The sequence below is a fragment of the Pseudonaja textilis genome, chromosome 1 (genome assembly GCF_049901715.1).
Source record: "Pseudonaja textilis isolate UNSWEBS1 chromosome 1, rPseTex1.2, whole genome shotgun sequence".
Classification (NCBI taxonomy): domain Eukaryota; kingdom Metazoa; phylum Chordata; class Lepidosauria; order Squamata; family Elapidae; genus Pseudonaja; species Pseudonaja textilis.
Genome location: NC_141990.1, coordinates 163861488 through 163878662, shown reverse-complemented (window position 1 = coordinate 163878662; position 17175 = coordinate 163861488). Strand labels below are relative to the sequence as shown.

Below are 17175 nucleotides of genomic sequence, written 5' to 3'. Positions count from 1 at the left end.
GTGTGTGTGTGTGTGTGTGTGTGTGTGAGAGAGAGAGAGAGAGAGAGAGAGAGAGAGAGAGAGAGAGATCATGCCCTCATGACAAAAAAGTGAGAGAAGCTTAAGCATCAAACTAGTCTCCTCCCTCTTAAACTACCAATGAGACCTGCAAGGCATGTGAATCTGTTTCATCCAGAAGATGAAATCACATTTTTAGTTTTGGCCTCTCTCCTTCATTAGTTTCCATCCATTGCTTCTTATTCTGTCTTCAAGTTGAACCTGTCTTCTTTACAGCAGCCCTTTAGATACTGAAGACTGCTATAAAAATAGTTCTAAAACTATTTTCAAAGGTGTTTAAATTCTGAAACAAAAAAGACATTTGTGTTGCTAAGGGCATCTGTGTGATAAACATAGCTCTAGGGAGACTGATCAGACCAGCTTTATCATTTCTGCTCGTCATATAAAATCCAGTCCAGAGCGTGTTTCCCAGATTAAAAAATCACTCTAGCTAAAGCCAAGCATTCTTGAAGAAGAATCTTTCTACTCCTCCTATCCTTTTCAAAGTGACTTTTGGCTTTGGTGGACTAAATAGTAATAGCAACAGCACTTATATACCATCCCATAGTGCTTTGCAGCAGTCTCTGGGTGGTTTACAATGTCAGCAAATTGCCCCCAACAATCTGGGTTCTCATTTTGTTGACCTTGACTTTTATCTAGTAAAGCCAGTGAAGATTTCTGTTATCTTTATTGCTAGTTCCCAAAACTAGCTTGGACACCCCCCTTATTTAGGATAATTCTATCTTCCTAAGGAGATGAAGGGGGGGGGGGAGTCCTGGAGTGCTGCTTTTATAGGAACCTTGGTAGCCCCACTAAAATAAGACCCCCTAGATTTGAATTAAGGATTTCTGGTTTTTCTTAATATCCATTGTTGTTTGCAGTTCCTACTTCTTGGCTGAGGAAATAAAGACCATTAGAATTCATTTGAAGGGAAGTTCCTCAAGGTCTCCAGTACAAAGGCAGCTATAGCTGTATGATCCCATCCATGGGAAGACAAAGGGAACAGATGAACCATCTAACCTGAATCAATTGTATTGTCCTTTTGCATAAGTCCACCAATCTACCTCCCCATCTCTCTTCTCACTTCAGGTTTTCCAGGAGCTTCCCCACATTTTTTATTTCAGTCACTCTTGAGTGTATGTGTGTTTATTTTAATTTATTTTATTTAACATATAGCTGCCAATCTTATAATAACCCCATAGATGGCTCCCAATCTACTCTTTGTTATTTTAAATTGACTTATTTTCCCTAGCTAAAATTATTCAAATGAGCTATATTTTCCAGCCCAAAATAATTATTTCAATACTTTGATTTAAGGTGCCTTATTTGTCAATAAAAACATATTTAATTGAAAAGGATAGTTCTATGTGTAGCAGTTTAGTTCAAATAGCTAAACCCACTTTGGACCATTGTTTAAAGCTCTCTTAGTGAATTTGTATTCAGAGATAGTTTAAAATTTGAAGAGGAGGCCAGCAGATAGAGAGTTCATTATAATATTTCATTGTAGTGTACTTTCAATGGCATTGTTTGAGTTCCAAACATAAGATGATGCAAAGAAACATGAATGGAAATCTGTCTGTAGCTGCTAGTTACAGTAATCCTTCTAAAAATGTCAGAGCTCATTGACCTGGTAATCTAGCAACTATAGTAGATAACTTATCAAATTAGACATGATTCAGTCTATTATAATGCTTTTTATAATGGGAATATTTCTATGCAACCAATCATACATAAGTGGATTATAGTTGGTGTTTTATTGTTGACCAGGCTAATATCAAAGTGCTTTCTAACACAGGGGTCCCCAATTCATGTGCCCGGCCTGGTACCTGGCTGTGGCTGATTCAGAACCGGGCTGCACAAATAGTGGGCAAGTACCTGCAGCTCCACTTGCGTGAGCGGTGGCATATGTCTGCTTGTGTGCAGAGCTCCATTTTTGTGAAGGTGCTCAGCCATTCTTTGCACAGAACCATCCTGTCTCCCCACCCCCACTGCCACTTCTGCTGCCAGTCTGCAAAGCTGGAAAGGTTGTAGACCGCTGTTCTAACTCATTTATTTTCTGTAATTCTTTAAATGTTCACAGTTAAGTCTTTCACTAGGGACACCTCTGGATCACAACAGTCTGCTTGCTCTTATATCCGAATCTCATATTTCGGAATGGCCTTGATTTCAAGCAATACATATCAACCCAGGGTCTAGATTGCTCCACTTCCATGCCTTTGCTGTGATGCCAATTCCGAGATGGCCTAAGATGGCAATCAGCACCACTTTCTGCTATTTTGGTTTGGGACAGCATTGTTAAGAAAGCAACCAGTACTACTAGTAACAAACAGAAACCTTAACACAAAAAACCTTTTGTTTGCTATTTTATTGAAGTTCGTTTATATTAAATTAAAAATATATTTCTGACAGATTCATGTAACAAAAAAGCAGAACGGTTTTCAAATAGTTCAGCTGGGATGATCAGTGTACGATGAAGCGAAAGCAGGCTGAAGTCCACATTTGCCTTAACAAACAGGTAAAGCTCTACCCTAAAGGACCTTGATAGAGAAGTTGAATGGGAAGAAATCACACTTAGAAAAAGAAGACACTGGTTTCTCCGCCAGCTTCCCAAACAACAACAAAACCAGTATGAAAGGGAAATCATACTAAAATATTTAGCCTAGTAATATTAACAAAAATCAGTTGTGTATTTTCAACAGTGCGTGTTCCTTCAAAGCTGAAAAATAAAAAAAACTAAAAGTTAAAATAACAATACACCACACACAATATCCTACTGTGTAAGTAAGTGCAGGAAGTTGAACAAACCACAATAGTGCTAACACAGAATCACACAGAATGTCAAAATGCAGTCAGATCTGGAAAGAGATAAACCAAAATGGGAGAAATGGGAAGAAGGCAGCGAGGAGGGCAATCACAGACCATTTACTTATATACAAATCAACCTTAGACAATCATGTTCCAAATAATGATGCCCACAAAGGGAAATAAAAGCTACATTAACCTTATTTACATAATGCAACTAGCCATATCTTTAACAAGCTATAAAAATACTATTCACATTTTCAAATTAACAAACAGTAGGCTTTTGTTTTTCATGTTTGCTTCAAAAGGTCAGCTAACTTTGAATGCATTGTGTAACATGAAATGAAGATGCAAAACGCAAAACATAGTTTCACCAGCCTTTCCCAGAAGGGGTTCACAAGATTATGGTCTTTTTTATCGGCATGTTAAACGAGAACACACAGAACATAGGGAAATTGCTACATTTCAGTTTCCAAGCAATACAAAATTGCAAGTTTTGGAAATCATAAATGGGAAGTTTAGAAATTCATAAACAAACCAGTATTCCTGCCCCCAAGAGCATCACTCATTACAAAGAAAGCCATAATCCAGTATTTCTCAAAATCATATGTCCAAAATAATATATTGAATAGAAATATCTTAGTGTTTTCATGTTTGTTGTATTAATAATTTTAGTAATTTGTTTTAAGAAGGAAAATATGCACATACCTTTTTTAAAAAATAATAAATAATATGATTTAAAAAGGGGGAGATTGATTAGATCTACAGATGGGGTCTCTAATACTCTAGGCACTGCATTTTCAAATATTGGTGCCTACTTCAGCAAATTCAGTGATAAACTTGAAGCTACTTTTAAATTAGAGAGCAATGGCTAGCATCCTAAAAGTATCAAGCTAGTCATTACAAATCTATATCACTGATTTATTTAAATAAATACATGGATCTACAAACCATTTCTAGAATGGCAGTCAAATATCCAGTTAGATAGGTAAAGAACAGAATCCTGGATATTTTTGTTTACATATCTATGTACAGAAGGACACTGTAATTAAAAAAATATTCAGAATATTTGTATCTATCTATAATTATTTTTACATATGAATCAAGAAAAAACTGCACAGGTTTTGAGTTTGATCTATTGTTCAATCATGGCATAATACAGAGATTTTAGCAATTTAGTCTGCGGACAGTTGAAATGTCTTCAGTAGAATCTTCAGAACTTGCAAGATTTGTAATCTGTTGAGAATATTTAGGTTGCTCTTTAATTTTTGCACAATTTAAATGATTTCAGGTGAACATGGCCACATAAGAAACAGAGCTCCATATCACTTGGCCAATTATTTTGATAGAAGGTAACTGATCTATGAATTGGATTATGAACTTTCTACCTACACAATATCCATTTGTTTCCCTGCAATTCAAAGTTAGCTTGTCCTTTGCACAGCTGCTTGTTTTATTATCGACCCATTCAACAGTAGTACCAACTTATGCTACATATTTCATAGTACTTCACTTCAAAATAACAGATTACATATCTACATTTATAAAATAGCATTCACAGTTTACTACTGTGGGTATTCCCCCAAAAATACTTTAGGCTCTGGAGTGCTTATAAGTCACCCAAGCTGACTTTCATGTCAGTGGAGTGCAATTGCTTTTCAATGAAGTTTATTAAATTCATCCCAATGAAAGTGCTTTTCCTTGCAAATATGCCAAAGGTGCATTTCAACTGGTTTCTCTTGCAGTGCGTTCAGTTATCCTGAATAGTGCCTATTCCATCTTCTACAATTAACCTCGTCATCAGCTAAAGTCCCAAACTTGATCTGTTGCCCGTTTTTCTTTCCTCCTGTTTTATGATCTGCTAAAGTGTTTTTGTGTATCCACAGCCATGGGATCCTATCTTGTGCAGGTCTTTTAAGGAGTTTTAAGAATCTGACTGGGGAATTACCAGCCTACCTTAGAGTATTTTAACATTGGTGCACTGGACATGCCTATAGCCTTCTAGGCTGAGATAGTGGGGAAGGGAACTGATTCTCTCTCTCACCACCACCCCTTCCTGTTTTCAGAAGTCTGCAATCAGTGAGGATATGTGCAAGGGGGTGGAATTAAAGAATCAATTTCTATCTCTAAAGTTGAAGGTCCCTGAAAATTAATATATATAAAAAAGCCTTTGGCCGCTGGTAAACGTCACAGAATACATCCTAGGATGATAAAGTTTCAACTTTTATGTCCCAAATTAATTTGAAAACAGTCCATGATTGTCTGCAAATAGATGGTTGTGAGCAGTAGGCATAGCTTCTGGGTGCCATATGACCACTTATCTCTATCTTATGCTGTTCCAGCCTAATTATTCTGATAAAATTTTCTAAAATATATTTTTACTGGCTGAAAACAAAACTTTTCATAGCTGTTCATAGCAAAACTTTTCAAACTGACCCCCTCATAAGTATTAATAATTTTCAATCAGTTCTCTTGACTTTGGATGAGAATGTAAACAGCCCTTGCCTTCTGAAACTAAAGAAAGTAATCCTTTATGGAAATATTTTGGGGGGAAAATAACTCACCCCTTTTTAAATATAAAGCCAATAGCTTTAAAGCATCTCAGCCACTTTGCCTACTCAGGCCCCAGGTGATTCAGGTTCATTGCTTAGGTAAGTGCATTTTTTCAGAGTGTGGCTGTGGTGTGCCACTATGACGTCAATAATCTTAGCTCCCTATTGTTTCCACTATGATCAGTAATAATTAACACTAAATACACACTTTTTCTGGGCAGTATTATCCCACAAGGAAATAGATATACAGAAATCTACCATTTCCTTTTAAGATGAATACCAATTTCCTGAAGTAGATTGAAAGAAATAGAAGAGTTTTACAGAGGTGTCTGTAGGGTATTTGTTGTGCTGAAAAGAGCAAATGGCAGCTGTGACTGTATGCTGAAACTGCACTCCTTTGTATACAACTTCTGCCAGTTTGCTTGAGGATTCTTGCCTTTGGCTATGGAGGATTGTAGTTGGCATATGTGGATATGTCCCAGCTTTGCTTATAGCACCTCTATAAAAGTTTTAGCAAAGTGATTGAGAAAAACAGCCTTCAAATTCTAAATGCTTTCATCAGAGCAATGATTCTATGAGTCAACTAAAGGGCCTGATTCAGCTAAGCAACACTGTCTGGTTGAAAGGGTTAGAACAGGAACAAATTTACATTATTTTTATTCACCCTGTAGCACCTTTATTTGCTCTCAAATGCAGCAAGCTCAAATGCAGTTACAACATACCAATTACCCAGACTTTCAACAATATCTGCACCTTATTAAATTAATGCCTATTGTAGAAACATGGCATGCATGCATATTTATTAAGGTAATGCTTGGTACCTATAATATTAAGTAGTAAGAGTTTAACTGAAAAGGTTGAATTAAAGAACACTGATTTTAAAATTTAAAAAAGCTCAGTATAAAATTATTACCTTAAACTACTGAAAATAACTCAGAAAATTAAAATATTATAAAGACTACAAAGTTAATTAAAATGTTAAAAAGATAAAAAGTGTGGGCAGAAAAAGAAGACACCACATATGTCAAGGAAATCTTTTAAATTCAATATTTCCTTGTAAGATGCCTTTGTTTGAAGGGCACAATCACTAATTCTAAGCCTATTTATTTTTATGCTTACATAACAGATTTACTGCTCATGCGGGAAGAGCAGAGTATCATGTGAAAATAGGTTTGATAGAATAGTGTAGAATAAAAAATATATACATATAATCATAAAAATTAGATCTAAATGAAAACTTAAGCCAGGATATCTCCATTCCCAAATTATTCTGTTTTACCAGAATGCTCAATCTCTGCAATGTGAGAACTTTACAAATGAAAAAATATGTTGTTTAAACAAGTCAGCTGCTGCTGTCACGTTGGCTACTTCACTTTAATTCAAGATACTTGTCTGTCACGTTTTCAAGAAAATCTTGTACAATGTCAGGAATGTTGTCATTATAGTCACATGCCAAAGTCAGATACAACAATCAGGAGATATGCAATGAGTAAAAACTCATAAAAATGAAAATATAAAAAATCCTAAGGCTGAATTCAAGACTAACCCTTCCTAATTGTAATTGCAACTGAATAAAATTTAGCTATTTATATGGAGATAGCAATAGTCAGATTTGCTAATAAAAATTCACCTTGTCTTAAAAATGGAAATGGTTTATTAATTTAGAGTGACAGTATTAAAAAGATAAAGCAGCAGCACTGGAGTAATGGTTTCAAAAATTTCATCCAAACACATATATTAACATCCCAAGAATGGAATAGTATTTACTTAGTTTTATCCTGCCTTTATTATTTTTATAAATGTGACAAATATCAACTAAAAGATACTCCTTTGGTCTTTTTAGCTGCCAGAAAAGGGGAGAGGGGGAAAACGAGGAATTCTTTAAATGCCTAGATAATCACCCCAGCAGCCCAAAGTTGTCAGAGCGTAAGAAAGTTATTGGAGAGCATGATGGATGACTCTTGGAGATGGATGTGTCCCATTGGAGAAACCACATCCAGGTGGTGGGGGAAGACCAGGGTCAAAGGGGAAATGTATGATGTAATTTAGTATCAGCTGCACCCAGCTAAACGCCAACATGGCCACTTCTAATAAATCAATTTTCTTTTCTCTGAGATGCGGCTAGAGACTTTTGATTTGAATGGGGGTGGATTTGTTGGCACAACAAACATAACTCCTTCCTCATCCTATTTTCCTCACATCAATAACTTTCAAAAAGTGAGATGGCTGAGACTTATTGTCCCCAAATCACTCAACTGGTGACTTTTTCTGTCCACCATCTCAGAAACAAAAAAAGCATTAGCTCATTAGAATAAAATTATCTCATGAGGAACAAACATGATATTAACATAATAATTAGATATAGAGAAAATTCTTTATCATAGGTTTTCACTGGTTCTGAAGCCTTCAATCTGACTCTCTCTTGTTCAAACTACTGTACGTTGGTCTTTTTTCACCTTTCTCAAGACCAGGCATCATCGAAGATTAAACCTGAAATACCACAATAGGCTAGGCTAATCTATCAACAAAGAATAATGTTATAATAATTAGATGATGATTATAATGGTAACAATTTCTTCTCTGGAGCATATAACTTTCAAGAGTTGGAATATTAGCCACTGTACTCCATAGTCAAATCCCTGTCTTCAAAACTTGGCTGTCCAAGCATTAATTACTGAATGCTTTTGCAAGGGTTTGCAAAAATGTTAATTATGGAAGACTAAGATAAGGTGTGGCTAGGTATCATAATTATTTGATAAATTGATCGAGTTGGTTCTTATAGCTTCAAAAATACAGAACATGTGCTGTAAACCAGCTGGCAGAAAGAACTTAATTCTGAAGATGAATTCACTTCAGTGATTCAGAAGGCTTCCTTTACCTTTATACACTTTTGTAGCAGTATGACCCCAGCATATTAATCCTATTCAATACCTTTGTATTTAAATGAATAATGGGTTGGATATTAAAGCAAGGAATGTTTAAATGAGATGGAGATTAAGATGTATTAGGAATCTGCATTAATTTTCTAGAACAGATCAGATTGAACTGGCAATGTTCTTTGCCAAAGGACTAGAATCTGCAAATGGGGGAGAGGAGACTAAAGTGGGCACTTTCAAATCTACATGTACATGTTGGTGAAATTTTCTGAGAGAGGGCAAGTCTAGATTTACATATATAGAGGAATTTACAGTACATATAGAAATTTCCCTTTGTAGTAAGTAAATTGTCTCATTCAAGTCAATGGTCCTTTTGCAGGAGAGTGACAACTTAATACATTTTCTTTATTTATCTTCCTCCCTTTCTTATTTTAATAAATAACAAAGTAGAAATATATCTAATCCTTCTTCTTCTCCACAACAACAACCCTGTGAAATTAAGCTTTTCTGCCTAAGGGAGGCCTAGAACTAACAACCTTCTGGTTTCTAGCCTGATGCCTTAATCACTAGACCAAATTGGCTCACATGGGTGGGGTGGGGAAGGGGAAGAATGGAATGAGAGCTGGGGCCACCTCATAGCAGAATATAAATTTTACATCCTATGCCATTTTACAGTATAGTTTTTGCTTGGATTTTTTTCTGCACAATTGAACACAATGGTAAAAGTGCCCTTCACAGTTTTGGTTGTTCTCTACAGGAAACCTAACAGGATGAAAATTAATTCGCAGGGCATGCAATGTAGTTGGGTCTTAAGATACAGCTTGAATAACTTTATATTAAGATACAATTTAGATCACTCTAGGATAAACTTCATTCCTTTTTAATTTCTGTGTTTTCCAGAATTTGAAAAAAGTGATCCAGAGGAGAAATTACTGCTATGGCAGAAAAAAAAAAAAGATTTCTATTTTCTTTTACTCTTTTGTGAGGGTTTTAATGCAGAAAATTACAGCATGTAACTCGTCTTCCATTTTTAGTTTGCAACAGGATGCTCCGGTGCTCAAAGGGCTCTTGAAAAGTGGTTCTAGTACAAAGGAAGTATTCCATTTCAAACACCGTGTGGTACGCACAGGATTTCCACATACTAATTTTGGGACCAAACGTTATATACCCTTCAATTGCATTTGACTCACAATGGTATATCGTATACTGGCTGAGAGTTGTCTGCGGATGATAGCTTTTGTTCAGTCTACTGGCTGTAGAAGGGTTCTGATGTAAGCCGGCTCAGTTCAGTCTGAGGCTTTCAGCATTTAAATGTTATGACTTTCTGATGCCTTAAACATTTTCTCTCCAACTAGATTGATAAGGATTCCTATATCAGACATTTAATCCACAGTATTGAACGTAAAAACCTAAGTATTAGGAGTAGGGTTAGTGCTTGCCGAAGTACACTTTCTTGTGAAATGTTTCAGTTCTCAGCTAGTTTTAGAACTTAGATCTAGAATAACAGGGTTGAAAGAGACATTGGAAGTCTTCTAATCCAACTCCCTGCTCAGGTAGGAGACCTTATATCATTACAGACATATGGTTGCCCAATTTCTTCTTTAAAACCTCCTGTGATGAAGAACCCACAACTTCTGGAGGTAAGCTGTTCCATTTATTAATTGTTCTCACTGTCAGGAAATGTCTAGGTTGGATCTCTGTTTAATAATTTTCCATCCATTACTTCCTGTCCTGCCCTCAGGTGCTTTGAAAGACTGCCATAGTCTTTGATTCACTATAGTCTCTGATTCGTAGAATTGTATTCCTTTATTTGCCTGTATAATCCATGGGCATACAATTACACCTATGGGATTTCTCCCTCCACCAAGGGTAGAAAACTTTCTGAGGCATCAGAACAATTGCAAGCAGCAACAATCCATGCTGATAGGATAGGTGGCATAAAGAAGAACCCCAAGGGATGCTGTTGAATTGCAGCTGAGAACCACTCTAGCCTTCATTTTGAGGCACTACCACCATTAACATGCCATTGCTTTCCTGCTCTTCTCACCAACATGCAGGGAACTGCTGAAGTAACCATTAGCCAATTTATGGCCCTTCTAGCTGAGAGCATAAAAAAGACCATTTCAAAGAGACCCTCCTAGAGAAACAAAATTCCTGCTCATTGAAAAAAGGATGACAGTGCTAGTTCCCAATCTACTAACCTTACTTGCAATGCATCTGGGGTTCACTTGTGTGGTCACTGGTGTAAATATGATTTGGCACAAGAAATATGATCCTGGCTGTGAAGCTGCTGCCTTTCATTCAGTCAGTCCCCAATGGCTGCTGGAAGGTAGACTTAGCACTCTGACAGAAGGTTTTTAATGAGGGCCTTCCTCCAGAGAGCTCATGGTCGAATCCCGATTGCTGAAGGATGCATTGGGGATTGCTGCTGCGAAAGCAAAGGAAAATTGCTCAGGACTTTTACACCATTCCTTCTTCCTTCCAGAGCAGATATTTATTGCCAATGCAATAGAAGCTGAGATATGGCTGCTGGTTTATGTTGCTAGGAGGAAGTGGGATGAAACAGAAGTTCCTTCCATTGAGAAAACAGGATTCTCAGAACAGCAATTAAAAGCTGCTTCAGCTAAATTTCAGGTGCCTGAGCCATGACAATACTGTCTCAAGTCTCTAACAATCTGATAGTATGAGATCAAACAAGTTGTACACCAATCTTGAACCAGCAGGAAATAGTGGCATGGTGGATTTCCTTATTACCATTGTGCACTAATTATGTGCCTCGTATGACAAATGAGAATTATGTAAATTCCACAAATAGATTTCACTGACATATTTGTGGATATTAACCCTGGCCAGTAGTACATTTAGTTCATTTTTCAACTGATTTTTTTTGGTACTGTCATTTGGAATATTAATCTTTATAGCTTGGACAATACTTTAAAGATTAATGATAATCACAGTTTCACAGCTTTGGCTCCTATGAGATTTTGAATTAACTATTGGTTGGAAAAACTAAATTTTTATGCTATCTTTCTGATTCAAATACTTTCATTCTAAAATCCTAAGGAAAAATAGTAATTCTACATTTTAACATGTATTATTATACAGTCCGATATTTTACATGAGAAAATAAAGCTAATATGATGAAGTTGGGATTCAATCTGCCTGGTCTTTATGATGAAGTATAGAGAGAAACAAACCTTATGCCCAATGATGTCCTAATTACTGCATGGAGAAATTTGCAATATAATTAGTTTGATTTATTTACTTAATTACTGAGTTTTTAAAATGCCACCTCATAACTATTGTGGGATTGTTTAAAAGAAACTGTGAATATAATAAGTGGCATTTGCATGAAATATAGCAGGAACGGATTACGTTCATTTCAAATCCATTCATAAAAAAGCTATCCATTCATAAAAACATGTTTAAATAAGCGGTCCTGTATTGCAACAGAAGACAAGTTTGTTCTAGGTACTGGCTCTGCAACTCCATTACTATAATGTCCACAATTAAAACCAGATCTTGTGAATTTCACTGGAGCAAGCAGTGGAATAAGAAGGAGCCTGACCTGCCAGGCTCTCTTCCAGTCCAATTTACACTGGAAACTCTTAAGGACTTATAGGCGGGACATAGAAATGTGCCAGTTAATGGCTATTTCTTTGGAAAATTAGAAGTGTTGAAGTTTCATGGCTCCTTCTGGCAAATTTTGTACATAGGTAGGGAGCGATAACTGTTGAGAACAATGGAAGCTACTGCTAATTGCAGGATTTAACAAGCTATCAAACCTGGAAAATCAATGATTTAGGCATCTGGACTACAACATACATAGATCACACATTAGGTCCCATATGGTGCCCTTCAGCCAATTAATATTGGTCACAAGGTATGGCTGATTATAAATGTAAGTTGGGCAACTAGAAGACACAAGCTCTTTAAATGAAGACAGCTACAGAAGATAAAGCAATGATTTCCAAATATTCCTGATTTTTAAGACTACTCTTTTCTCTTTTAAAATAAAAGCCTATCTGTGACTTACATTTTAACTACTTTTCCTTTTTGCAACAAAAGTAAATTCACTATCATTTTAAGGAAGAATTCGAAGGCTGCAGTGCTTTTTTTTTTTTTAAATCAAGGTTTGAAGCAAGGCATGGATGTCTGCAAGAAGTAGAACATGTGGCAGAATGTATATTGTGATATTCTGATACAAACCACCCCAGTGTTCTGTATTGAAAATCTAGTCCTCTTCAACATTTCATTTCATATCAAATAGGAAGAAGGAAAAAAGGAAACCATCATGCACATTTAAGCAGAGGAATTGTTTACTGTTTTATACTTTTTCTATGGATACCTGCAGAGTATGTGGAGTTCAGTTTGAGAATTTTGGGGCTAAAGATATCCAACAAGATGCACCTTGAAGAAAAATAAATTGCTTATCTGAAGAAAAATAAATATCCATATAAAATCAGAAAGCTTGTTTTTAGATGACAAGTTCAAATACTTCTCTAAATATCATTAACATCTGAGTTTTCTAATTTCAGAATACCAGCAAGCAATATTCTAGATCAATCATGGGCAGAACAATTAATTTTGTATTATGTGCTTTCCAAATTACATTGGAAAAGGGATTTGGGGTTGCAAGATTTGACTGGTACTTTTTTTTTATCTAACCTACTTGTTTGGGTCCTTTGTGGTCACAGCTGTAGGCATCCTAACAATTGGTTCTGTAAGATCTGTCCAGATTATTCGCTATGTGCGCCATACTTTGGCTCTTGCCTTAATCTCCAGTAAAATCATTCTGTTGCTGATAACCTCATGGAATATGTTTTGTTCTTTGCTGAATCCCAAAAGAACATGCCTTTCATAGAGCATACCGAATGAATGAATAATGACCCACCATTTAAGAGTATCAGCATTTATATCCATCGGCTTTTAAGTAAGGAAGTCCAAAGCCTACCTCTTGCAAGGGTTTCTTAATATGCTTCTTTATATTTCTGAAGACAATCCTTATCTTGTTGTACTCCTTAAATTTTGTTCATCACAGTTAAGTACAAATCTTATTTCTACACTGAATCTCTGTTCTTCTACCTTTATTCTCTGTTTTGAAATTAATAAATAGTAGACTGCACGCACTAAAGTAACTGATTCCTCTTAAAAGTGCATTCAAAATATATTGATAGGAGAATGGAGGTGGTTCTGTTTCTATTCTTGTGCCTTTCAATGCTACAATTTCAAGGAACCAACTATTTTTCTTTAAATTCAACATGTAAAGGCCAAAAGTAAAAAATAAATGGGCAAATGCTAGGAGATTACTTACAGATTTGATTGAGAATGTAACAGCCACAAACAGCCTTAATTTGTCTTGTGTTTCTTCTTTGTGCTAGAACAAAACCACTCAATAACAGTCTCACAATAGTCTTTACTGGGGAGCTCCGTAAATCAGTCCTTCCCCCTTTTACCTTCAGAGTTCCCTTCTTCATATCTGCTCCTTTTCTTGTAAGAGCCAATATCTAAAGTGGATACTTCAATATTATTCCTGTGAGTAGTAGTTGCACTGATGAAGGAAGTTCCAAAGGCTTGACTTTCACTTTGTTTTGGCAATTCCAGAGTTACCTTTCATATATAGATATAGTATATATATATATATTTATATTATTATTCATTTTACATTTTAAATTATTTTATTTTGCTGGTCATTTCCATATTGCTTCATTCAGATTCCAGAACAAAGTTCAGAGTAAAGAGAAAACAAAAAGATAATGAAAAAGAAAATTATAAGTGCAAACTAATTTTCCAGTGATTTCCCGAGTGTGTTTTACCTGTCCTTATTTTTTTTCTTTTTCCTTTTTCCTCCTGACCTGCCTGTTATAAAGTGTTTAAAAATCCAGTGTTATTCTTCCTTCTAGTGCTATATAATGCTCTCAGCTCTCTAGTGCTATATAATGCTGATAAAGAAATGGAGGGAGAATTATTACGTTGCATTCAATGTGTATAAAATATGAACAGGAGGCTCTCTTTATATAAATATTCAATATTCATTTGCACTGTGCCCTCAAAAAGCCCAAGCTAATTTGTGTGTGTCCTGATACAATTTTTGACTTGTAGCCACCTGTAATTTCATGCACCAGAACAAGAATGAATGAGGTCTCTGCCTTGGAAAAGAACTCACACCTGCAAAAGTAGAGAGAGCAACTGGCCATAAGCAAGCTGGATTAGACATCTTGATTAGGGGGCAGAATAAAAAAAGGTTAAAGAAATTGGCCTTTCAATCTCAGTCATTAGGTCATTACCTATGGTATAAAAATTGTCTTTTTCTACCCCCCTTCCCACCTTTTCAAACTTCCTTGCCTTCTGTGGTAATGCTTCGGTGACTCTGGCACATCCTGATGATAGAAACTGTCCAGGGTGACTTTCTTGGCAGGCCCTGAGCTGGATCCCTATAAGAACACCACCTAACAGCAGGCAACCACTTCAAGGACTGGTCCTAGCCTGTGTGGCCGGTCTGATCTTTTCTTCCTCTAAAAGAAGTGCTTGGAAAGGAAGAAAAGCCAGACTTTTTCCCCCTTTTACTTCTTTCTAAATTCCTGGAATTGTTGACTTTTTTTTGCAGACATCAAATGGAGGGAAGGTTTGGCAAGAGAAAGTAAGAAAAGGGGGAAGGAGGAGAAAAGGACGAGGAGGAAGGAGAGGAGGAGAGTGCTGGTATGGTTTCCCCATTTCTCCCTGGGATTACACTACGGTGTTTCGGTGTCTGTATGGTGGAGGGGGAAGCATCATGCCAGGCTTCAGGGAAAACTCTGAGAGGTATTCAGGATTCTCGGCCACAGTGGGCCGGATCCTTCCATTTTGTTTGTAAAAATATTTTGTGCTGTATTCCTGCAGGTAGTCCGGATGCTGTAGGGTACTTCGTGGAGGGAGGCTGTGATTCCAATAACCTGGGTTATCAAATGCCTTTTTGGGCTTTTCTGGCAACGGAAGCCCATTTTTCTTCAGGTACTCTGCCTTTTCAAAGGTGCTTGCAAAGGTGTTGAGGTACAGGGGCTCATTCACATATTCATCCTCGACTTTGGACTGCCCAGTTTGGCTGTTGTGATAATCTGGGTTGTCCAGAGCTTGAAGATCACCATTCTTCCACCGAGAAACAAATGGGTTCTCCTCTACTGGATTCAGGTGATCTTGGAAAAAGGAAAAGAGATGTTAACTGAAATTAAAATAATTTCTACTGCAATGTGTACATTAAGAAAATATAATATTAAAGACTTGGGTAAATTGTTTGTAAATATATATACATATACACTAGAAAAAATGCATACAAAAATGCATAACTGAGTGAAAAGACAAACAAAACTCCATACACTTAAAACACAAATTTGGAAGCACTCATGGAAATGACTAAAGGAACTTAAGGGTAGGAACTGAGGCTAAAGGTAATGGACAAAACTATTCCATCTATGTTAGCCTGTCCATACTTTAAGATCTCTAATGGAAATATTTCTCTGAGTCCTTTTTCCTTTTGGGGAAAAGCACTTCTCTGATCAAGCATTGCCAGCTATTGTACACCTAACATTTTGGGTATATGTTTATCTATTACTGGTTTTTCTACAGTGTTGCATTATTGTTATGCTTTTATGCTTTTATGTTTATACTTAGAGTGCTATATCTTCATAACCATAAGGTGCTGTCTTGCTAACATGACTTTCAACTGAGATAAACTCAGTTACATATTATGTAAGTGAAAACAATCTGCTCATTAAGAATAGATGAATACAGAATCAAAGAACTGGGTTGTTACCTCTTGGTCTGCAGAAACATATAATTTGGCTTTAGGAAAATATATTTAAAAAGCTAAGAAATATTTTAATTATTACATTCTTATTCTGTGAGATTTTTTAAACTAATTTTCACTCAACCTTACCCATAAGATAGCTTGAAACTGGCACCCAATAGATGCTAGATTGTAAACGGCATGTTCATTTTCAAGTGAGTTGAGCTCATTCTACTGACAGTTTTGCACACATGCCTCAACTATATTAAAATCAATGATGCAAAAATGTTTCTTTACATTGCCTTATTAACTCTTAAGGGAACAAAACACTTACATCCAAAATGTTATCTATCTTATTGTGACAAAAGGGATTTTGAAAGATGTACAAGACTGAGAGAAAATAATAACTAATGCTTAATTGGTTGTATCTTGAATTTCATTGTTGATCATAGAAAAGATCAAAATATCCCTTGCTTTTTAAAAGTTTCCTTGCATTTCAACATTAACATAAACATACAGACTAAAACAAACACACAAACAGAAACTATGTAAGGAAGCTAAGTTATTCTTGTAGAATTAAAAGGGGGGAATTGGAGAGCAGAGAGAATGCCATAGTATTTTAACTCTGGTTACTTGAGCTGACTGATTTTTCAGGAAGCAGTGTGTTTCATAAAAGCCCATGGGCTGTTGAATGAGTGATATACATTTTAATTACTTACAGTGCCAATTGTTGAAGCTTAACTAATCAGGATCACCTCTTGTTAGGAAGAGGCAATGAATATAACAGGGAAATTCTATCCATTTTCTTTTCCATATTATATGGTTGAGTACATTAAGGGCAGCAAGAAACTAATGATGTGTTTTCTCTTAGCCCAGTGATCATGCTGTTCAGTTAGACATTGGAAAAAGAAAAAAAAAAGAAAAAAAGAAACCCTTTTACTTGAAAGTAAGCTCTACTCTGTAGCTAAGTTTGCAATGTAATCGATAAGTCAAGCCTCCTCTCAATGCTACAAATAACATGCCAAGAGTATGAGGTCCTATAAACTCTTCCATCGAACTTGAAAAGCCAATGCAAAAAAACAAGACTTTGATTCTAGGAGTCCGTTATGCTAGTTGCATGAAGCATGCACATAGATGCGCCTTTCAT

General features: G+C 36.1%; 1 protein-coding gene across 4 annotated transcripts in view; it reads right to left on the bottom strand.

Annotated features, from left to right (window-relative positions):
* Positions 1 to 2384: 2384 nt before the first annotated feature.
* The window catches only part of ERBB4 (erb-b2 receptor tyrosine kinase 4), a 918585-nt gene continuing 903794 nt past the window's right edge, over positions 2385 to 17175 (bottom strand). For all 4 annotated transcript variants that reach the window (XM_087919620.1, XM_087919622.1, XM_087919619.1 and 1 more), the window contains one exon: positions 2385 to 15438. In XM_087919620.1, coding sequence (XP_087775746.1) covers positions 14993 to 15438 — 446 coding nt within the window. In that variant the 3' untranslated portion in view covers positions 2385 to 14992. The remainder of the gene's footprint in view (positions 15439 to 17175) is intronic.